Source organism: Scyliorhinus torazame, chromosome 14, assembly GCF_047496885.1.
Source record: "Scyliorhinus torazame isolate Kashiwa2021f chromosome 14, sScyTor2.1, whole genome shotgun sequence".
NCBI lineage: Eukaryota > Metazoa > Chordata > Chondrichthyes > Carcharhiniformes > Scyliorhinidae > Scyliorhinus > Scyliorhinus torazame.
The window spans coordinates 225,770,973-225,795,657 of record NC_092720.1 but is presented as its reverse complement, the minus strand read 5'-3'; the positions used below and the strand labels follow the sequence as shown (position 1 = coordinate 225,795,657).

The following is a 24,685-nucleotide window of genomic DNA, read 5'->3' as shown; positions in this document are numbered from 1 at the left end:
TGAAGTCCATATAGACAACATCTACTGCCCTACCTGCATCAATCATCTTAGTGACCTCCTCGAAAAACTCTATCAAGTTAGTGAGACACGACCTCCCCTTCACAAAACCGTGCTGCCTCTCACTAATACGTCCATTTGCTTCCAAATGGGAGTAGATCCTGTCTCGAAGAATTCTCTCCAGTAATTTCCCTACCACTGAAGTAAGGCTCACCGGCCTGTAGTTCCCGGGATTATCCCTGCCACCCTTCTTAAACAGAGGAACAACATTGGCTATTCTCCAGTCCTCCGGGACATCCCCTGAAGACAGCGAGGATCCAAAGATTTCTGTCAAGGCCTCAGCAATTTCCTCTCCAGCCTCCTTCAGTATTCTGGGGTAGATCCCATCCGGCCCTGGGGACTTATCTACCTTAATATTTTTTAAGACACCCAACACCTCGTCTTTTTGGATCACAATGTGACCCAGGCTATCTACACCCCCTTCTCCAGACTCAACATCTACCAATTCCTTCTCTTTGGTGAATACTGATGCAAAGTATTCATTTAGTACCTCACCCATTTCCTCTGGCTCCACACATAGATTCCCTTGCCTATCCTTCAGTGGGCCAACCCTTTCCCTGGCTACCCTCTTGCTTTTTATGTACGTGTAAAAAGCCTTGGGATTTTCCTTAACCCTATTTGCCAATGACTTTTCATGACCCCTTCTAGCCCTCCTGACTCCTTGCTTAAGTTCCTTCCTACTTTCCTTATATGCCACACAGGCTTCGTCTGTTCCCAGCCTTTTAGCCCTGACAAATGCCTCCTTTTTCGTTTTGACGAGGCCTACAATATCACTCGTCATCCAAGGTTCCCGAAAATTGCCGTATTTATCTTTCTTCCTCACAGGAACATGCCGGTCCTGTATTCCTTTCAACTGACACTTGAAAGCCTCCCACATGTCAGATGTTGATTTGCCCTCAAACATCCGCCCCCAATCTATGTTCTTCAGTTCCCGCCTAATATTGTTATAATTAGCCTTCCCCCAATTTAGCACATTCATCCTCGGACCACTCTTATCCTTGTCCACCAGTACTTTAAAACTTACTGAATTGTGGTCACTGTTACCAAAATGCTCCCCTACTGAAACATCTACCACCTGGCCGGGCTCATTCCCCAATACCAGGTCCAGTACCGCCTCTTCCCTAGTTGGACTGTTTACATATTGTTTTAAGAAGCCCTCCTGGATGCTCCTTACAAACTCCGCCCCGTCTAAGCCCCTGGCACTAAGTGAGTCCCAGTCAATATTGGGGAAGTTGAAGTCTCCCATCACCACAACCCTGTTGTTTTTACTCTTTTCCAAAATCTGTCTACCTATCTGCTCCTCTATCTCCCGCTGGCTGTTGGGAGGCCTGTAGTATACCCCCAACATTGTGACTGCACCCTTCTTATTCCTGATCTCTACCCATATAGCCTCACTGCCCTCTGAGGTGTCCTCTCGCAGTATAGCTGTGATATTCTCCCGAACAAGTAGCGCAACTCCGCCTCCCCTTTTACATCCCCCTCTATCCCGCCTGAAACATCTAAATCCTGGAACGTTTAGCTGCCAATCCTGCCCTTCCCTCAACCAGGTCTCTGTAATGGCAACAACATCATAGTTCCAAGTAGTAATCCAAGCTCTAAGTTCATCTGCCTTACCCGTAATGCTCCTTGCATTAAAACATATGCACTTCAGGCCACCAGACCCGCTGTGTTCAGCAACTTCTCCCTGTCTGCTCTGCCTCAGAGCCACACTGTCCCTATTCCCTAGTTCTCCCTCAATGCTCTCACCTTCTGACCTATTGCTCCCGTGCCCACCCCCCTGCCATACTAGTTTAAACCCTGCCGTGTGACACTAGCAAACCTCGCGGCCAGGATATTTATGCCTCTCCGGTTTAGATGCAACCCGTCCATCTTTAAGTTTCCTGTTTTATTCCTCGAGTAGGTTTTATTAATACCATTTCAGCAAAGCTTGTCTCAATGTTGCACTGAGGATATTGCGCAGGCACGTTGACAGTCTGCACATCCTCTTCCCACAGAATGGGAGAACGGGTACAGTGGAGGAGGAGGACATTTGGCCCATCAAGTCCATGGCAGCCCTCTGCAGAGGGAACTCATTCCCTCCGGCCCAGCTCCGTTCTCTCCCACCAGCTAATTATTGTTACTCTGGATTTGAAAGTCGTCCTGGAAAGGGACAAGATGGTCCAGGGAAAGTGTCTGAATTAGGAGGAAGGCCGATTTCAATATCATGAGGCAAATACAGACTGGGAGCAACTACGCGAGGATTTGATAAAGGAAAAAGAGGAAGCATATCTTTTGTGGTCGATATAGAGGGGGTGGGGCACTTCTGGAGGAAGGGGCAGCTTCAAGGGGAGGTCCTGCAGGAAGGGGGGCTTGAGGAGGGGGAGGAGCGCTTCTGGATGGGGGAGGGGCTTCAGGAGGGGGAGGGCTTCATGAGGGTGAGGGGCTTCAGGAGGGAGGGGGGCTTCCGGGAGAGGGTATTCAGGGGGGGGGCTTCAGCAGGGGGAGGGGCTTCAGGGGGAGGGGAATCAGGAGGGGGTTTTCAGGAGGGGGAGGGGCTTCAGGAGGGGGGCTTTCAGAAGGGATACAAAGAGGGGGTCATGCAATATCATTGGCAGATGGTGTCACGATATCCACATTAACATATCATGGTGCAATCACACACACACTGATGGACAGGTAGACGGACCAATCAACACACACACATCGCAGCCAATCACCAGTGAGAGCACACGCACTAACATCGCAGCCAATCACCAGTGAGAGCACACGCACTAACATCGCAGCCAATCACCAGTGAGAGCACACGCACTAACATCGCAGCCAATCACCAGTGAGAGCACACGCACTATAAAACAGGGAACACCACAGCTCCCGCTCATTCCACCAGGAGATAGCTCAGAGCACAGAGCTCACAGTGCGCCACTCAGACATACACCATGTGCTGAGTGCCTCACTCAGCCAGCATTTAGTAGTTGTCGTTGTTAAGACAATAAAACAGAGTTGTACCATCTACAGCCGTGTTGGATCATTTGTGCATCGGAACACCCAACACGACATGATACCAGGAGTGGACGCTGACCAGCGACTGTGAGACCTACCTGCACCCTTTCAGAAATCCGCCATTCTGCTCCCTGGACACCATCAGCCCGCCGCAGCCGCCACGAATCGCTGGAAATCTTGGCGTAAACTGGAAGCTGTTTAAGCAGAGCTTCCAGCTCTTCCTAGAAGCCACAGACAGGGAGAATGCATCGGACACCAAGAAGATCACCCTCCTCCTCTCCACGGCGGAGCAACAGGCCATCCACATCTATAACTCCCTGGCATTCGCGGAAGGCGAGGACAAGACGAAGTACAAGACGGTCCTTGTAAAACTTGAGGAACACGTCAGCGTGGAAGTGAATGAGAGCTTCGAGAGGTACCTCTTCCAGCAGCGCCTGCAGGGTAAGGATGAGCCTTTCCAATCTTACTTGACACACCTCCGTATCCTCGCGCAGTCCTGCGGCTATGAGGCCACCTCCAATTCCATGATTCGGGATCAGACAGTTTTTGGGGTCGCCTCGGACACCCTACGCCAGCTGCTCCTTAAAATAAAGCGCCTCACCCTAGTGACTGCCATCGAGACCTGCGTCCTCCATGAGAACGCGACCAGCCGGTACTCCCAAATCCAGGCGGCCGAAACGGCACGGGTCCTACGAGGCGGAGCGGGTCCAGTCGATTGAGTTCCTCCCGGCCCGCGGCCCGGACGAGGGCGGCCATTTTTTGCGCACTTTCCGAGGCTTCCCGCGCTTGTACGTGCCAAAAGAGGGGATGCTGATGCAGAGCGACGGGATGCACAGGTGCGCTCTACGCAGGACCGCACTGTGCATGCACAGTGGCGCAACGAACGCCATGACGTCACGACGTGCGGCAACTGTGACTCCGCCCACTTAAAGCGGCAATGTCCGGCCAAAGCGCGACAATGCCTTCGCTGTGGCAGGATGGGTCATTACGCTGCCTGCTGTCGAGCAGCTCAACCTGCCAACGCTCCCCAATTCGGCCAGCCTCGCAGGCACGTGCGGGCCATTCAGGCCACATACACCGAGTCATACCCTGACGATGTGCAGACCGGCGATACTGACGACCGGGAACCCTTCCGCGTTGCGGTAATCCACAAGAACCGGATGTCCCCAAGTCGGACCCACCAGCCGCTGCCAGTGCACAGCATTGATCCGGGTGATGAGCGGTGTGCCACCCTAACGGTCAACCGATCACCCATCACATTCCGTTTAGACACTGGTGCCTCCGCCAATCTCCTCGCATGGTCAGCCTTCCAGACCCTGAAGGTTAAACCACCGATTCTGCCATCCCACTGTCAGCTGGTTGACTACAATGGAAACGTCATCCCGGCCACGGGGTCCTGCCAGCTCGAAGTTACACACAACTCACACACAGCCACATTGTCGTTTGAATTAATTGGATCCTCGAAGGACTCCCTGCTCGGCGCACAGGCTGCAAGATCCCCCACCTCGTTCAGCGGGTACACACTCTGTCTCCAGAAGGCACGTCCGATTTCCCGGATGCAGAATTTAGGGCGCAGCTCCACTCACTCCTCGCCCACAACCAGGAGGCTTTCGAGGGCATGGGCACACTGCCCGACACGTACAGAATACGGCTCAAACCGGACGCCACCCCGGTCATTCACGCACCTCGTAGAGTCCCAGCACCACTCAAGGACCGCCTCAAGCAGCAGCTGCAGGACCTGCAGGACCAAGGAGTGCTTTCCCGGGTCACAGAGCCAACGCCATGGGTCAGCTCCATGGTGTGCGTCAAGAAGCCCTCCGGCGAGCTCCGGATCTGCATTGAACCGACAGACCTGAACAACAACATTATGAGGGAACACTACCCCATACCCAAACGAGAAGAAATCACGAGCGAAATGGCCCGGGCTAAAATTTTTACAAAGCTTGATGCCTCAAAGGGTTTTTGGCAGATCCAACTGGATCAGTCCAGCAGGAAGCTGTGCACTTTCTCCCTTTGGCAGATACTGCTACAATAGGATGTCGTTCGGCATCATCTCGGCATCCGAGGTGTTCCATCGCATCATGGAACAGATGGAGGGCATCGGAGGGGTGCACGTCTATGTTGACGATGTCATCATCTGGTCCACCACACCGCAGGAGCACATCAGTCGTCTCCAGCGTGTCTTTGCTCGGATTTGAGATCAGGGCCTGCGCCTCAACCGAGCCAACTGTTCTTTTGGCCAGACTGAGCTAAAGTTTCTGGGGGACCACATATCCCGGTCAGGGGTGCGGCCGGATGCCGACAAAGTGGCAGCCATCGCAGCCATGCCGCAGCCGACAGACAAGAAGGCAGTGCTGCGTTTTCTTGGGATGGTCAACTTCCTGGGGAAGTTTATTCCTCACCTTGCCTCGCACACGACGGCTCTTCGCCACCTGGTGAAGAAGACCACGGAGTTCCAGTGGCTGCCCGCACACCAGAGTGAATGGGAGGAGCTCAAGGTCGAGCTCACCACCGCCCCGGTACTGGCGTTTTTCGATACCACACGGGAAACAAAGATCTCGACTGATGCCAGCCAGTCCGGCATTGGGGCGGTACTCCTGCAACGGGACAACACCGCATCATGGGCCCCGGTCGCCTATGCGTCACGGGCCATGACCCCCACAGAACAGCGCTATGCGCAGATTGAGGATGAGTGCCTAGGCTTGTTGACCGGCATCGACAAATTTCACGATTATGTGTATGGTCTTCCGCAGTTCACTGTGGAGACCGACCATTGCTCCCTGGTCGGCATCATTCTGAAGGACTTCAACGATATGACCCCTCGCCTCCAGCACATTCTGCTCAAGCTCCGGAGGTACGCCTTCCAACTTGTCTACACCCCGGGGAAGGACCTCATCATCGCGGATGCCCTGTCCAGAGCGGTGAGCACAGCGCCCGACTCGGAGGGGTTCATTTGTCAGGTCGACGCACAAGTAGCCTTCACATCGGCCAATCTGCCGGCCACTGACGCACGTCTGGCCCACATTCGCCAGGAGACTGCGGCCGACCCCCTTCTACAGCGTGTGATGCGCCACATGACGGGAGGGTGGCTCAAGGGGCAGTGCCCACAATTCTACAATGTCCGGGACGACTTGGCCGTCATTGACGGTGTCCTCCTGAAGTTGGACCGGATCGTGATCCCACACAGCATGCACTGGCTGGTCCTCGAACAATTGCACAAAGGCAATCTCGGGGTTGAGAAGTGCAGGCGGAGGGCCCGAGAGACTGTATACTGGCCGGGCATCAGCGACGACATCGCCAACATGGTGCTCAACTGCCCCACCTGCCAAAGGTTTCAGCCGGCGCAACCCCGAGACCCTTCAGCCCCATGAGTTGGTCACGTCCCCCTGGGCGAAGGTGGGTGTCGACCTCTTTCATGCGCTCGGCAGGGATTATGTCATTCTGATTGACTACTTCTCAAGTTATCCGGAGGTCATACGCCTGCACGACACGACGTCATCAGCTGTCATCCGGGCATGCAAAGAAACCTTTGCTCGCCATGGAATTCCGCTCACCGTCATGTCTGACAACGGAACTTGCTTTGCGAGCCAAGAATGGTCTTCCTTTGCCACTTCATACAACTTCACACACGTGACGTCCAGCCCTCTGCATCCTCAGTCGAACGGCAAGGCGGAAAAGGGCGTCCACATTGTGAAGCGGCTCCTCTGCAAGGCTGCTGATGCCGGATCGGATTTCTGTTTAGCCCCGCTGGCCTATCGCTCGGCCCCACTGTCCACGGGCCTCTCGCCAGCCCAGCTGTTGAAGGGTCGCACCCTCAGGACCACTGTGCCGTCCATTCATGTTCATACACCCAACCATGCTCCAGTACTGTGAAGGATGCAACAACAGCGTGCTCAGCAGAAGGTGGCACATGACGCTCGGGCGACTGATCTTCCTACCCTGGCGCCTGGAGACAACGTCCGCATCCACCTACCAGAGGGTGGCTGGTCGGCAACCGCCGAGGTTCTTTGCCGCGTGGCTCCCCGCTCGTTCCTGGTTCGCATGCCTGATGGCTCCATTCGCCGGCGTAATCGGCGGGCCCTTCGGCTGCTTCCGCGCTCGCTACGAGATTGTGCACCGGTGCCACGCCCTCCTGTTGTCCCTGATGTCGACTTTGTGGAGCTTCCTGCCACTCTGCCCCTTCCTCTCTCGCCCGTGGCCAGGCTCATTCCTCAGCCGGTGGATCCTGACCCACCCTTGAGGCGGTCAACCCGAATTCGTCGCCCACCTGATAGACTGGACTTATGAGCCTGTTTGCACATTGGACTCACTGAATCGTTTTACAGACTGTTAACGTGTTTCTTTCTTGTCGTTCCAGAAGTTCTCTCTCGATGTTTGATGATTGCATTTGTTCTGTTATTGGTACAACCTCGTTGCTCTGTTACTCCTGACACCTTCCTCTGTATATAGTTTAGCCTCATGTACATGTTGTAAATATTGCGCACACATACTCAGCTGCACTCAGTACACACCAATATTCATTACCATGTAGGCGCATATCCTTGTGAAAAGGGGGGGATGTCATGATATCCATATTAACATATCATGGTGCAATCACACACACACTGATGGACAGGTAGACGGACCAATCAACACACACACATCGCAGCCAATCACCAGTGAGAGCACACGCACTAACATCGCAGCCAATCACCAGTGAGAGCACACGCACTAACATCGCAGCCAATCACCAGTGAGAGCACACGCACTAACATCGCAGCCAATCACCAGTGAGAGCACACGCACTAACATCGCAGCCAATCACCAGTGAGAGCACACGCACTAACATCGCAGCCAATCACCAGTGAGAGCACACGCACTAACATCGCAGCCAATCACCAGTGAGAGCACCCGCACTATAAAACAGGGAACACCACAGTTCCAGCTCATTCTACCAGGAGATAGCTCAGAGCACAGAGCTCACAGCGTGCCACTCAGACATACACCATGTGCTGAGTGTCTCACTAAGATAGTGCTAGGGCTGGGTCCACAGGTTAGCTGGTGAAGCACGAACCTCAGCCAGCAGTTAGTAGTTGTTATTGTTTAAGACAATAAAACAGAGTTGTACCATCTACAGCTGTGTTGGATCATTTGTGCATCGGAACACCCAACACGACAGATGGGATTACGGAAAACCCCGGGTATTTTACAAAGACATTAAGAGGGCGAGGGTGACCAGGGGAGAGAATGCGGCCCATTAGAAACCAAAGGGGCAATCTGTGCACGGTGACGGAGGACCTGGGCGAGATCTAGATGAATATTTATTATCCGTATCCGCTGAGGAAGATAGACATGGGGTGGGATTCAAGCCAATAATTTCCATGCGGGTTTCGGGAGCGTTTAGTGAGGTGTTTCTTCGATGGCTGTAGTACCGAGGAACATCTTGCTATCTTGCCGAGTATCTCCGCTGAGGGTCTTCAGCTGGCCAGGGGGTGGAAAAGGCTCCCCATGGGGCGAGGTGCCATTTTGTCTGGCTTCCCCGTTCTCCCCCCCCCCCCTCCCAAGTTCAGGCCCCCACCTTGAGGAGGCCCCCAGGAACACATCCTCTGCCTGATTTCTACACCCACACTGTCCCTCTCACGAATGAACACCGACATAAAGTAACAATTTAGAACCCGGCCTACATCCTCCAGCTCCACACTGCGGCCGTCTGGAAATATCCGATAAGTGGTCAAGGCCTATTTTCTAAAAATTCAGAATAGCCCTGGAGTTTGTGATACGATGAATGAAAATCTAAATGAGAATAAATAACGGAATAAATAATGGAGTATTTGATTAAAGCTGATAAGTATGGCAGGGCAGGTGACATCAAAGCAGAAGCGTGAGAGCTCAGGGATAGGGGGGGCTTGTCTGCAGAAAGGAGCCGTGGATTCGGGAAAGGTTCCATTAGATTGGAAGATAGCAAATGTAACTCATTAACTGATTAACTTACTTACCTTGCAGGTCAGCTGTTTAGTTCGGGAGTGAGAGCCGGGACCTTAGAAACAGCGCGGGAATTTGAAAAAGCGCGGGAGCTGCGAGGCAGAGGGGACCATTTAAAAGGTCGCGGCCTGGGGTGAGGTAAGTACTGATTAACTTACTTACCTTGCAGGCCAGTCGATTTCAGCGGGAGCGGAGCAGGCTAGTCCATGTCAGCGGGGGCAGTGCGGAAGTGATTTCTGGGAGGTAAGTCTCTCCTTTAAATTTTTTTTTTTTTTTTAATTTTAGTGTTTAAGGCGGGAACAGGAAGTCGACCCGCGGACGTCTGGGAAGACCCTCACCAATAAATTCTGGTGGAGAGGAAACCCGAGACACTACACGTGTAGTGTCTCCCACCCACCCTCCTCCTCTAACCTAATAATAAAACCCATTGGTCTGAGGTAAGTACCATATTTTGTTATTATTATTATTATTTTTAAAAATTTAATTTAGTTGTTAGCCAGATCTTGGTAGAAAGTTAGAGGAATGGCAGGGAAGGGAGTGCAATGTTCCTCCTGCAGGATGTTTGAGGTGAGGGATGCCGTTAGTGTCCCTGCTGATTTTACCTGAAGGAAGTGCTGCGATCTCCAGCTCCTCCAAGACCGAGTTAGGGAACTGGAGCTGGAGTTGGAAGAACTTCGGATCATTCGGGAGGCAGAGGGGGTCATAGATAGCAGCTTCAGGGAATTAGTTACACCAAAGATTGGAGATAGATGGGTAACTGTAAGAGGGACTGGGAAAAAGCAGTCAGTGCAGGGATCCCCTGCGGTCGTTCCCCTGAGAAACAAGTATACCGCTTTGGATACTTGTGGGGGGGACGACTTACCAGGGGTAAGCCATGGGGTACGGGCCTCTGGCACGGAGTCTGTCCCTGTTGCTCAGAAGGGAAGGGGGGAGAGGAGCAGAGCATTAGTAATTGGGGGACTCTATAATCAGGGGCACAGATAGGAGATTTTGTGGGAGCGTGAGAGACTCACGTTTGGTATGTTGCCTCCCAGGTGCAAGGGTACGTGATGTCTCGGATCGTGTTTTCCGGGTCCTTAAGGGGGAGGGGGAGCAGCCCCAAGTCGTGGTCCACATTGGCACTAACGACATAGGTAGGAAAGGGGATAAGGATGTCAGGCAGGCTTTCAGGGAGCTAGGATGGAAGCTCAGAACTAGAACAAACAGAGTTGTTATCTCTGGGTTGTTGCCCGTGCCACGTGATAGTGAGATGAGGAATAGGGAGAGAGAGCAATTAAACACGTGGCTACAGGGATGGTGCAGGCGGGAGGGATTCAGATTTCTGGATAACTGGGGCTCTTTCTGGGGAAGGTGGGACCTCTACAGACAGGATGGTCTACATCTGAACCTGCGGGGCACAAATATCCTGGGGGGGAGATTTGTTAGTGCTCTTTGGGGGGGTTTAAACTAATGCAGCAGGGGCATGGGAACCTGGATTGTAGTTTTAGGGTAAGGGAGAATGAGAGTATAGAGGTCAGGAGCTCAGATTTGACGTCGCAGGAGGGGGCCAGTGTTCAGGTAGGTGGTTTGAAGTGTGTCTACTTCAATGCCAGGAGTATACGAAATAAGGTAGGGGAACTGGCAGCATGTGTTGGTACCTGGGACTTCGATGTTGTGGCCATTTCGGAGACATGGATAGAGCAGGGACAGGAATGGATATTGCAGGTTCCGGGGTTTAGGTGTTTTAGTAAGCTCAGAGAAGGAGGCAAAAGAGGGGGAGGTGTGGCGCTGCTAGTCAAGAGCAGTATTACGGTGGCGGAGAGGATGCTAGATGGGGACTCATCTTCCGAGGTAGTATGGGCTGAGGTTAGAAACAGGAAAGGAGAGGTCACCTTGTTGGGAGTTTTTTTATAGGCCTCCAAATAGTTCTAGGGATGTAGAGGAAAGGATGGCGAGGATGATCCTGGATAAGAGCGAAAGTAACAGGGTAGTTATTATGGGAGACTTTAAACTTTCCAAATATTGACTGGAAAAGATATAGTTCGAGTACATTAGATGGGTCGTTTTTTGGACAGTGTGTGCAGGAGGGTTTCCTGAAACAATATGTTGACAGGCCAACAAGAGGCGAGGCCACGTTGGATTTGGTTTTGGGTAATGAACCAGGCCAGGTGTTGGATTTGGAGGTAGGTGAGCACTTTGGGGACAGTGACCACAATTCGGTGACGTTTACGTTAATGATGGAAAGGGATAAGTATACACCGCAGGGCAAGAGTTATAGCTGGGGGAAGGGCAATTATGATGCCATTAGACGTGACTTGGGGGGGATAAGGTGGAGAAGTAGGCTGCAAGTGTTGGACACACTGGATAAGTGGGGCTTGTTCAAGGATCAGCTACTGCATGTTCTTGATAAGTATGTACCGGTCAGGCAGGGAGGAAGGTGCCGAGCGAGGGAACCGTGGTTTACCAAAGAAGTGGAATCTCTTGTTAAGAGGAAGAAGGAGGCCTATGTGAAGATGAGGTGTGAAGTTTCGATTGGGGCGATGGATAGTTACAAGGTAGCGAGGAAGGATCTAAAGAGAGAGCTAAGACGAGCAAGGAGGGGACATGAGAAGTATTTGGCAGGAAGGATCAAGGAAAACCCAAAAGCTTTCTATAGGTATGTCAGGAATAAGCGAATGACTAGGGAAAGAGTAGGACCAGTCAAGGACAGGGATGGGAAGTTGTGTGTAGAGTCTGAAGAGATAGGCGAGATACTAAATGAATATTTTTCGTCAGTATTCACTCAGGAAAAAGATAATGTTGTGGAGGAGAATGCTGAGCTCCAGGTAAATAGATTAGATGGCATTGAGGTACGTAGGGAAGAGGTGTTGGCAATTCTGGACAGGCTGAAAATAGATAAGTCCCCGGGACCTGATGGGATTTATCCTAGGATTCTCTGGGAGGCCAGGGATGAGATTGCTGGACCATTGGCTTTGATTTTTATGTCATCATTGGCTACAGGAATAGTGCCAGAGGACTGGAGGACAGCAAATGTGGTCCCTTTGTTCAAAAAGGGGAGCAGAGACAACCCCGGCAACTATAGACCGGTGAGCCTCACATCTGTAGTGGGTAAAGTCTTGGAGGGGATTATAAGAGACAAGATTTATAATCATCTAGATAGGAATAATATGATCAGGGATAGTCAGCATGGCTTTGTGAAGGGTAGGTCATGCCTCACAAACCTTATCGAGTTCTTTGAGAAGGTGACTGAACAGGTAGACGAGGGTAGAGCAGTTGATGTGGTGTATATGGATTTCAGCAAAGCGTTTGATAAGGTTCCCCACGGTAGGCTTTGCAGAAAATACGGAGGCTGGGGATTGAGGGTGATTTAGAGATGTGGATCAGAAATTGGCTAGCTGAAAGAAGACAGAGGGTGGTGGTTGATGGGAAATGTTCAGAATGGAGTTCAGTCACAAGTGGAGTACCACAAGGATCTGTTCTGGGGCCGTTGCTGTTTGTCATTTTTATCAATGACCTAGAGGAAGGCGCAGAAGGGTGGGTGAGTAAATTTGCAGACGATACTAAAGTCGGTGGTGTTGTCGATAGTGTGGAAGGAAGTAGCAGGTTACAGAGGGATATAGATAAGCTGCAGAGCTGGGCTGAGAGGTGGCAAATGGAGTTTAATGTAGAGAAGTGTGAGGTGATTCACTTTGGAAGGAATAACAGGAATGCGGAATATTTGGCTAATGGTAAAGTTCTTGGAAGTGTGGATGAGCAGAGGGATCTAGGTGTCCATGGACATAGATCCCTGAAAGTTGCCACCCAGGTTGATAGGGTGGTGAAGAAGGCCTATGGAGTGTTGGCCTTTATTGGTAGAGGGATTGAGTTCCGGAGTCGGGAGGTCATGTTGCAGCTGTACAGAACTCTGGTATGGCTGCATTTGGAGTATTGCGTACAGTTCTGGTCACCGCATTATAGGAAGGACGTGGAGGCTTTGGAGCGGGTGCAGAGGAGATTTACCAGGATGTTGCCTGGTATGGAGGGAAAATCTTATGAGGAAAGTCTGATGGACTTGAGGTTGTTTTCGTTGGAGAGAAGAAGGTTAAGAGGAGACTTAATAGAGGCATACAAAATGATCAGGGGGTTGGATAGGGTGGACAGTGAGAGCCTTCTCCCGCGGATGGAAATGGCTGGCACGAGGGGACATAACTTTAAACTGAGGGGTAATAGATATAGGACAGAGGTCAGAGGTAGGTTTTTTATGCAAAGAGTAGTGAGGCCGTGGAATGCCCTACCTGCTACAGTAGTGAACTCGCCAACATTGAGGGCATTTAAAAGTTTATTGGATAAACATATGGATGATAATGGCATAGTGTAGGTTAGATGGCTTTTGTTTCGGTGCAACATCGTGGGCCGAAGGGCCTGTACTGCGCTGGATCGTTCTATGTTCTATGTTCTATTTGTTCAAAACGGAGGGAGATAAAGTGGGAGACCACAGGCCAGTTAGCCGGACATCCGTCTTAGGGAAATCGTTAGCCGCCATTATTACAGATGTTAAAGCAGAGCACTTTGAAATATTCAAGGCAATCGGGCAGAGTCAACAGGGTTTTGTGAAAGGGGAATCCTGTTTCGCTCATTTCCTGGAGATTTTTGAAGGAGTCGCATGTGCTGCGTATAAAGGGGAACCTGTGGATGGACCAGTCAGATTTCCGGAGGAAAGTTGATAAGGTGCCACATCAAAGGTTATTGTAGCAAATAAAAGCTCAAGGTGACGACATATAGGCGTGGACAGGAGATTGGCTAGTTAACAGGAAACTGAAAGTAGGCATGAACGGGTCTTTTCCTGGTTGTCAGGAAGCATGAAGATATGACGAGTGCTTTGCCACGGGGATCAGTGCTGGGGCCTCCACTTTGAACAATTGATGCAAATCACTTTGAGGAGGGGACTGAAGGAACGGTTACTAAGGGGGCGATTCTCCCAATTGGAGCCCAAGTGTTCGCGCCAGCGTGAACGCCGTCGCGTTTCACGAGGACGCGAACCGGGCCCGGGTACGCCTATTCTAAGGGGGCCAGCACGGCGCTGGAGTAGTTCACGCCGCTCCAGCCTCCTTTCCCGGCGCCAAATGGGCACCGCGCCAACCCGCGCATGCGTGGGGGACATCGTTAGCGCGCCGGCCCCGACTCAACATGGCGTCGGTGTTCAGCGGCCGCCGCCAGGGCAGTAGGCCCGGGGGGGGGGGGGGGGGGGGGGGAGAGAGGCCGGCCCGCCGATTGGTGGGCCCCGATTGTGGGCCAGACCCCATCGGATGCCCCCCCCCCCCCGGTGAAGGAGCCTCCCTCCCCCCACCCCCGGTGAAGGAGCCTCCCCCCCCCCCCCCTCCACAGGCCGCCCCCCCTGACCGTTCGCGCAGAGTTCCCGCCGGCAGCGACCAGGGATGAATGGCGCTGGCGTGACTCTGTCGCTTCTCCGGCCCATCCGGGCCGGAGAAGCGGCGGCCCCGCCTCAGGGAATCGCGTGTCGAGGCGATTCTCCGGCCCGGCTCCGAGAATCACCCCAGAAATTTGCTGATGACACTAAGATGGTTGGCAATGTAAATTGTGAAGATGACATAAGGAGGCGACACAGGGACACAGACAGGTGAAGTGAGTGAGTAAACATCTGACAAGCGGAGGACAATGTGGGCACACGTGAAATTGTCCATTGTGGCAAGAAGAATAAAACGATGATCTAAATGGTAAGGGGCTGCCGAGCTCCGAGGTGCAGAGGGTGTCCGAGTGCATGAATCATGCCGTGAGTACTGAGCAAAGTTGAGATGTACTTGTTTATTGTGAGGGGGAATTGAATATAAAAGTCGAGAGGTTCTGCTACAGTTGCGCAGGACGTTTGCGAGACCACATCTGGAGTGTTGTGGGCGGTAATGGTCTTCGTATTTCAGGGAATTGTGAATGAGTTGGAAGCGGTTCCGAGATTGATCCCAGGGATGGGCGGGATGTCGGATGAGGAAAGGGGGGGGGAAGAGGTTGGGCTTGAATCCACTGGAGTTTCGAGGAGTTTCGAGGCGACGTGATCAGGTGCTGAGGGGTGTTGACAGGCTGGCTGTGGAGAGGATGGACCCCTCTTGTGGGAGAGTAGAACTCGGGGTCACTGTTGAAAGATAAGATGGAGGTGAGGAGGAATTATTTCTCAGAGGGAGGTGAATCTGTGGAAATCTCTTCCCCAAAGAGCAGGGGGAGCGGGGTCTTTCAGTGTTTGTAAGGCTCAGCAGATTGTTGATTAATGGGGGGGGGGATCGAGGAGAGGGGTGGGGTCACTTTGAAGCAGGGTCATTGTGGAAACTACCCCTGAGCACGTTCCTTCCTGAAGCTTGGCTGACCTGCTTTACACCCTGTATGAGTTTCAAACTGACTCAGAACAGGGGACGACTGGGCAGGGGACGGGAGCAGGCAGGCAGAGGGCAGAAATCTGACTGTGGCAACTTACAGATGTTGGCTAAGAAGGGAGATTGTTCAGTCTGCCGTCGCAGGAAGAGTGTGACGACGTAGCAAGTGACCGCCAAACACTGAACGCACCCGATTCCTGCAGAGACTTTATACCCGAGGTTAAATCCTGGCAAAAAACAAACAAACAATGATGATTCAGGGCAATGTCTTACATTCTGTAAAGATTAGTTCTGTTTGCAACAAGAAAGCTTTCGCTGAAACATTAGAATGATGCAAAGGATGAGAAAATAGAGATTCCAGCCAATAAAACAATTCTGCCTCTATTCTGACAGGAAGTGTGCGGCCTCTCAATAACAATATCCGACTGTTACAGGCTGTGGTTGATGCAGAAGGCAGGTTGTACAAGAGGGTTCAGGGCCGCTATGTGCCACAGGAAGTGGCTGTCTGTACAACCATCACAGCACAGCAATCTGTCCTGGTCCACCCACGTCGACGCTACCGCCAAGAAAGCACAACAGCGCCTATACTTCCTCAGGTAACTAAGGAAATTCGGCATGTCCACATTGACTCTTACCAACTTTTACAGATGCACCATAGAAAGCATCCTATCGGGCTGCATCACAGCCTGGTATGGCAACTGCTCGGCCCAGGACCGCAAGAAACTTCAGAGAGTCGTGAACACCGCCCAGTCCATCACACGAACCTGCCTCCCATCCATTGACTCCATCTACACCTCCCGCTGCCTGGGGAAAGCGGGCAGCATAATCAAAGATCCCTCCCACCCGGCTTACTCACTCTTCCAACTTTTTCCATCGGGCAGGAGATACAGAAGTCTGAGAACACGCACGAACAGACTCAAAAACAGCTTCTTCCCCACTGTCACCAGACTCCTAAATGACCCTCTTATGGACTGACCTCATTAACACTACACCCTGTATGCTTCACCTTGTATGCTTACATTGTATATGTTGTGTTGCCCTATTATGTATTTTCTTTTATTTTATTTCCATGTATTTAATGATCTGTTGAGCTGCTCGCGGAAAAATACTTTTCACTGGACCTCGGTACACGTGACAATAAACAAATCCAATCCAATCCAATCCACAGCGGGAAGCCATTCAGCCCATCGTGTCTGTGCGGACTGAATCCAAGACCAGCTCACCCACGGCCACATCCTTTCCACAGCCACCTGCCCAAGGCCGCTCAGGACGTCTACACTTCCAATAATTCACCTCCTCACTCTTCTAAACTCCACTGGAAGCAAGCCCAATCTCAGTCTGTCTAACCCCCTCCTCAAAGACACTCCGCTCCTCCCTCAGTCTGTCTAACCCCCTCCTCAAAAACACCCCGCTCCTCCCTCAGTCTGTCCAACCCCCTCCTCAAAGACCCGTAGGTTTGATCAGGGGTAGGCGAGGTTTGATCAGGGGTAGGGGTAGGTTTGATCAGGGGTAGGCGAGGTTTGATCAGGAGTAGGGGTAGGTTTGATCAGGGGTAGGGGAAGTTTGATCAGGGGGAGGGGTAGGTTTGATCAGGGATAGGGGAGGTTTGATCAGGGGTCGGGGTAGGTTTGATCAGGGGGTAGGCGAGGTTTGATCAGGAGTAGGGGTAGGTTTGATCAGGGGTAGGGGAGGTTTGATCAGGGGGAGGGGTAGGTTTGATCAGGGGTAGGGGTAGGTTTGATCAGGGGTAGGGGGAGGTTTGATCAGGGGTAGGGGAGGTTTGATCAGTGGGAGGGGAGGTTTGATCAGGCGGAGGGGTAGGTTTTGTCATGATATTCAAACACACACATCATGGTAGACAGACCAACAGACAAATTAGCACACATAACACGACAGCCAATCACAGACAAGGACAGAGACAGTATAAGACAAGAAACACGACACCTGGTGGCCAGTCCATCTAGAGACCAGGACAAGGACAGGACCTGATTAACAACACACTCAGGGAGTCACCACGTGCAGAGTATCAAGACAAATCTGTAAATAGCAAGTTGGAATAAAACAGCGTTGTACCAAATACAACTGTGTTGGTTCATCTGTACCTCAGCGCACCCAACACCACATGGTACCAAGTGAGTGGATCGATACCTGCCGGCAAATCTGCCATCCTGAGCCATGGACATCAACAACAAACCGCAGCCGTTGCAAGTCGCTGGGAACCTGGGCACCAATTGGAAGCTTTTCAAGCAGTGATTTGAACTGTACATGCGAGCCAACGAAAAACAGGGTGCCTCGGACGAAACAAAGATTGCCATACTCCTCACTACCGCAGGTCAGCACGCCATCGATGTATACAACTCCTTGGTGTTCGCGGAAGGCGAGAACCAATCCAAGTATGACACGGTCCTCCTCAAGCTCGACCAGCACTTCAACGTTGAGGTAAATGAAAGCTTTGAAAGGTATATCTTTCAGCAACGCCTGCAAGGTAAGGATGAGCTCTTTCAACCCTTTCTGACGCACCTCCGCATACTCGCGCAGTCCTGCGGTTACGGCACCACCTCAGAGTCCATGATCCGGGACCAGATTGTTTTTGGCGTTGCCTCCAGTGGCCTACGCCAGCAGCTTCTTAAAATTAAAGGCCTGACCTTAACATCTGCAGTTGAAGCCTGTGTCCTCCATGAAAATGCGCCCAGCCGCTTTGCCCAATTTCAGGCGACCGAATCGGCACGGAGGGGGTCCCACACGATCGAATCGGCAAGCCAGGCCGCCCACGAGGCCGAACGCATCCAGGCAATCGAGTACCTCCCGGCCCACGGCCCGGACAAGGGCGGCCGTTTCGCGCGCTTTTCGAGGTCTCCCGCGCTTGTGCCCGCCAAAACCAACGGCAACATCGAGGGACGCACTGCGCAGGCGCGCCCGATGCAAGACCGAACTGCGCATGCGCAGTGGCGTAACGAACGCCGTGACGTCATGATGTGCGGCAATTGTGGAGCTGCACATTTAAAAGGGCAATGTCCTGCAAAAACCCGACAATGCCTACGCTGTGGCAAGATGGGCCACTACGATGCCGACTGTCGAGCGGTTCAACCTGTGGATCTTCCACATCTCCGACAACCTCGCAGACACGTGCGGACCATCCAGCCTCCACAACAGGACATCCAAACCGACGACACAGATGACCAAGACGCCTTCCGGGTTGCGGTCATTGATGTGAACCGGGTCAACACCATCAATCCGGCCGATGAATGGAGTGCCACCCTGACGGTCAACCGATCGCCGATCACTTTCCGCCTGGACACTGGCGCCTCCGCCAACCTCAGAGCATGGTCAGCCTTCTATGCCATGAAGGTCAAACTACCTATCCAGCCATCCCGGTGCAAGATGGTCGACTACAACGGGAACGTTATCCCGGCCATGGGATCCTGCCAGCTCCAGGTGACACACAGAACACACACGGCCACACTCTCGTTCGAGATAGTTGGCTCATCGAAGGACTCCCTGCTGGGCGCACAGGCATGCAAGGCTCTCCACCTTGTACAGCGAATTCTGTCTCTCTCTCCAGACGACACATCTGACTTCCCGGATGCTGAGTTCTACGCACAGCTCCAATCGCTCCTCGCTCACAACCAGGAGGCATTTGAAGGCATGGGAACACTGCCATACACCTACCGAATTCGCCTCAAACCGGACGCCATCCCGGTCGTTCACGCACCTCGCAGGGTTCCTGCGCCACTTAAAGACCGCCCCAAGCAGCAGCTGCAGGATCTCCAGGACCAAGGGGTCCTATCCAGGGTCACGGAGCCCACGCCATGGGTCAGCTCCATGGTGTGTGTCAAGAAGCCCTCCGGCGAGCTCCGCATCTGTATAGACCCTAAAGACCTCAATAATAACATTATGCGGGAATATTATCCCATACCTAAACGGGAGGAAATCACCAGTGAAATGGCCCAAGCCAAGATATTCACCAAACTGGATGCTTCGAAAGGATTTTGGCAGATCCAACTGGACCCGTCCAGCCGAAAGCTATGTACCTTCAACACCCCTTTCGGCAGATTCTGCTACAACCGGATGCCATTTGGCATCATCTCGGCATCCGAGGTCTTTCATAGGATCATGGAGCAGATGATGGAAGGCATCGAAGGGGTACGCGTATATGTGGACGATATCATCATCTGGTCCACCACACCGCAGGAGCACATATATCGTCTCCAACTCGTTTTTGCCCGCATACGGGAAAACGGCCTGCGCCTCAACCGAGCCAAGTGCGCCTTTGGCCAGACCGAATTGAAGTTCCTGGGGGACCACATCTCCCGGTCAGGGGTCCGTCCGGATGCAGACAAGGTGAGCGCCATCACAGCCATGCCGCGGCCGGCCGACAAGAAGGCTGTCCTACGATTCCTTGGCATGGTCAACTTCCTAGGGAAATCCATTCCCAACCTTGCCTCCCACACAACGGCTCTGCGCCATCTCGTAAAAAAATCTACAGAGTTCCAGTGGCAACAATCGCACCAGCTGGAATGGGAGGAGCTCAAACGCAAACTGGCCACGGCACCAGTGTTGGCGTTCTTCGACACGTCTCGTCCCACCAAAATCTCAACTGATGCCAGCCAATCCGGCATTGGAGCAGTGCTCCTGCAGAGGGATGACACGTCGTCATGGGCCCCGGTTGACTATGCCTCGCGGGCCATGACCCCCACAGAGCAGCACTACGCACAAATCTAAAAAGAATGCCTGGGCTTGCTAACCGGTTTGGACAAGTTCCACGATTATGTATATGGTCTTCCACGGTCGAAACTGACCACCGCCCCCTGGTCAACATAATAAACAAGGACCTGAACGACATGACCCCTCGCCTCCAGCGCATCCTACTTAAACTCAGGAGGTATGATTTCCAACTGATCTACACTCCAGGGAAGGACCTCATCGTGGCGGATGCCCTATCCCGAGCAGTGAGTACACCACCAGATGCGGAGGGGTTCGTATGTCAAGTCGAGGCACAAGTGGCCTTGACAGCGGCAAATCTGCCGGCTGACGACTCCAGTCTGGCCCGTATCCGCCGAGAGACAGCGGCCGACCCCCTTCTACAGCGAGTGATGCGCCACATGACGGGAGGATGGCTCAAAGGGCAGTGCCCGCAGTTCCGTAATGTACGAGACGACCTAGCCACCATTGATGCTGTCCTTCTGAAGCTGGACCGGATTGTGATTCCGCACAGCATGCGCCAGCTGGTTCTCGATCAACTACACGAAGGCCACTTGGGGGTCGAGAAGTGCAGACGGAGGGCCCGAGAGGCGGTATACTGGCCGGGCATCAGTGACGATATTGCCAACATGGTGATCAACTGTACAACCTGCCAAAGGTTTCAGCCGGCGCAACCTCCTGAGACGCTTCTGCCCCATGAGCTGGTGACGTCCCCCTGGGCAAAGGTGGGTGTCGACCTATTTCACGCGCTTGGCATGGACTATGTTGTCATCATGGACTACTTCTCCAATTACCCAGAAGTCATACGCCTGCACGATCTGACGTTGTCTGCGGTCATCAGGGCAAAGACACCTTCGCTCGCCACGGCATTCCGATGACTGTCATGTCGGACAATGGGCCCTGTTTCGCCAGCCAGGAATGGTCGTCCTTTGCTGCTTCGTATGGCTTCACACATGTGACGTCCAGCCCTCTGCATCCCCAGTCCAATGGAAAGGCGGAGAAGGGCGTTCACATCGCCAAGCGGCTCCTCTGCAAGGCTGCTGCTGCCGGGTCGGACTTTCACCTCGCCCTGCTGGCCTATCGCTCGGCCCCGCTAGCCACGGGTCTCTCGCCAGCACAGCTGCTGATGGGTCGCACCCTCAGAACCACTGTGCCTTCCATCCTGACACCAACAATAGACCATGCTCCGGTACTGCATAAGATGCAACTGCAGCGCGGTCGCCAGAAGAGATTGTACGACATACGGGCAACTGATCTTCCCGCCCTGGCCCCTGGAGACAACGTCCGCATTCACCTACCAAATGGTGGCTGGTCAGCACCTGCCGAAGGTCTCCGACGCGTGGCTCCCCGCTCGTTCCTGGTACGAATGCCGGATGGATCCGTGCGTAGGTGCAATCGCCAAGCCCTTCGCCTCCTTCCACGCTCGCAACGGGACCCTACACAGACGCCGTGTCCTCCACTGGTTCCTGATAGTGACTTCGTGGAGCTGCCACAGACCATGCCCCTTCCATCGCCGCCCGTGGCCAGGCTCGTACCTCAGCCGGTGGTTCTCGACGCACCCTTGAGGCGGTCAACCCAAATTTGTCGCCCACCTACTCGACTGGACTTATGAGACTGTTCACACGTCAAAGTTTAGCAACTATTGAATTGTAACATGTCACTGTTTAATCGTTCCAGATCTCGTTTGACCGGACCACACTTCAAAGTTTTTTCTTGTTTTGTTATGGTACAACCTCGTTAGCATGACACACCCGACATCGCCCCTTGTATATAGTTACGCCACATGTACCTGCTGTAAATATCACGCACTCACACCTTCAGCTGCACTCAGGACACATTCATATTTATAACCACGTAGGCTCATAATCTTGTAAAAAAAAAGAGGGGATGTCATGATATTCAAACACACACATCATGATAGACAGACCAACAGACAAATTAGCACACATAACACGACAGCCAATCACAGGCAAGGACAGAGACAGTATAAGACAAGAAACACGACACCTGGTGGCCAGTCCATCTAGAGACCAGGACAAGGACAGGACCTGATTAACAACACACAGGGGGAGGGGTAGGTTTGATCAGGGGTAGGGGAGGTTTGATCGGGGGCGGGGGAGGTTTGATCGGGGTAGGGGAGGTTTGATCGGGGGAGGGGAGGTTTGATCGGGGGAGGGGGAGGTTTGATCGGGGGTAGGGGAGGTTTGATCAGGGGTAGGGGAGGTTTGATCAGGGGTAGGGGAGGTTTGATCAGGGGTAGGGGAGGTTTGATCGGGGGGCTGGGAGGTTTGATCAGGGGGAGGGGAGGTTTGATCGGGGGAGGGGGAGGTTTGATCAGGGGTAGGGGAGGTTTGATCAGGGGGAGGGGAGGTTTGATCGGGGGAGGGGAGGTTTGATCGGGGGAGGGGGAGGTTTGATCAGGGGGAGGGGAGGTTTGATCGGGGGTAGGGGAGGTTTGATCGGGGGTAGGGGAGGTTTGATCGGGGGTAGGGGAGGTTTGATCGGGGGTAGGGGAGGTTTGATCAGGGGTAGGGGAGGTTTGATCAGGGGTAGGGGAGGTTTGATCAGGGGTAGGGGAGGTTTGATCGGGGGGGTGGGAGGTTTGATCAGGGGGAGGGGAGGTTTGATCGGGGGAGGGGGAGATTTGATCAGGGGTAGGGGAGGTTTGATCAGGGGGAGGGGAGGTTTGATCGGGGTAGGGGGAGGTTTGATCGTGGTAGGGGAGGTTTGATCGGGGGAGGGGGAGGTTTGATCGGGGTAGGGGAGGTTTGATCGGGGTAGGGGAGGTTTGCTCGGGGGAGGGGGAGGTTTGATCGGGGGTAGGGGAGGTTTGATCGGAGGAGGGGGAGGTTTGATCAGGGGGAGGGGTAGGTTTGATCGGGGGAGGGGGAGGTTTGATCAGGGGAGGGGGAGGTTTGATCGGGGTAGGGGAGGTTTGATCGGGGTAGGGGAGGTTTGATCGGGGGAGGGGGAGGTTTGATCAGTGGTAGGGGAGGTTTGATCGGGGGAGGGGGAGGTTTGATCAGGGGGAGGGGAGGTTTGATCGGGGTAGGGGAGGTTTGATCAGGGGTAGGGGAGGTTTGATCGGGGAGGGGGAGGTTTGATCAGGGGGAGGGGGAGGTTTGATCGGGGGAGGGGGAGGTTTGATCAGGGGTAGGGGAGGTTTGATCAGGGGAGGGGAGGTTTGATCGGGGGAGGGGAGGTTTGATCGGGGGAGGGGGAGGTTTGATCAGGGGGAGGGGAGGTTTGATCGGGGGTAGGGGAGGTTTGATCGGGGGTAGGGGAGGTTTGATCGGGGGTAGGGGAGGTTTGATCAGGGGTAGGGGAGGTTTGATCAGGGGTAGGGGAGGTTTGATCAGGGGTAGGGGAGGTTTGATCAGGGGTAGGGGAGGTTTGATCGGGGGGGTGGGAGGTTTGATCAGGGGGAGGGGAGGTTTGATCGGGGGAGGGGGAGATTTGATCAGGGGTAGGGGAGGTTTGATCAGGGGGAGGGGAGGTTTGATCGGGGTAGGGGGAGGTTTGATTGTGGTAGGGGAGGTTTGATCGGGGGAGGGGGAGGTTTGATCGGGGTAGGGGAGGTTTGATCGGGGTAGGGGAGGTTTGCTCGGGGGAGGGGGAGGTTTGATCGGGGGTAGGGGAGGTTTGATCGGAGGAGGGGGAGGTTTGATCAGGGGAGGGGTAGGTTTGATCGGGGGAGGGGGAGGTTTGATCAGGGGAGGGGGAGGTTTGATCGGGGTAGGGGAGGTTTGATCGGGGTAGGGGAGGTTTGATCGGGGGAGGGGGAGGTTTGATCAGTGGTAGGGGAGGTTTGATCGGGGGAGGGGGAGGTTTGATCAGGGGGAGGGGAGGTTTGATCGGGGTAGGGGAGGTTTGATCAGGGGTAGGGGAGGTTTGATCGGGGAGGGGGAGGTTTGATCAGGGGGAGGGGGAGGTTTGATCGGGGGAGGGGGAGGTTTGATCAGGGGGAGGGGAGGTTTGATCGGGGGTAGGGGAGGTTTGATCGGGGAGGGGGAGGTTTGATCGGGGGAGGGGAGGTTTGATCAGCGGGAGAGGGAGGTTTGATCGGGGGAGGGGGAGGTTTGATCGGGGGAGGGGGAGGTTTGATCAGGGGGAGGGGAGGTTTGATCTTGGTAGGGGAGGTTTGATCGGGGGAGGGGGAGGTTTGATCAGGGGGAGGGGAGGTTTGATCGGGGGAGGGGGAGGTTTGATCAGGGGGAGGGGGAGGTTTGATCGGGGTAGGGGAGGTTTGATCGGGGTAGGGGAGGTTTGATCGGGGTAGGGGAGGTTTGATCGGGGGAGGGGGAGGTTTGATCAGTGGTAGGGGAGGTTTGATCGGGGTAGGGGAGGTTTGATCGTGGGAGGGGGAGGTTTGATCAGGGCGAGGGGGAGGTTTGATCAGGGGGAGGGGGAGGTTTGATCGGGGGAGGGGAGGTTTGATCAGGGGGAGGGGAGGTTTGATCGGGGTAGGGGAGGTTTGATCAGGGGTAGGGGAGGTTTGATCGGGGAGGAGGAGGTTTGATCAGGGGGAGGGGAGGTTTGATCAGGGGTAGGGGAGGTTTGATCGGGGAGGGGGAGGTTTGATCGGGGGAGGGGAGGTTTGATCAGCGGGAGGGGGAGGTTTGATCGGGGGAGGGGGAGGTTTGATCGGG

General features: G+C 53.7%; 1 protein-coding gene across 6 annotated transcripts in view; it reads right to left on the bottom strand.

Annotated features, from left to right (window-relative positions):
• Positions 1–24,685, bottom strand: part of LOC140390590 (uncharacterized) — a 180,017-nt gene that overhangs the window by 14,630 nt on the left and 140,702 nt on the right. For 4 of the 6 annotated variants that reach the window (XM_072475802.1, XM_072475803.1, XM_072475808.1 and 1 more), the window contains one exon: positions 15,437–15,562. The exons of the other annotated variants lie outside the window; for them this stretch is intronic. In XM_072475802.1, coding sequence (XP_072331903.1) covers positions 15,437–15,562 — 126 coding nt within the window. The remainder of the gene's footprint in view (positions 1–15,436; positions 15,563–24,685) is intronic. 6 annotated transcript variants of the gene reach the window in all.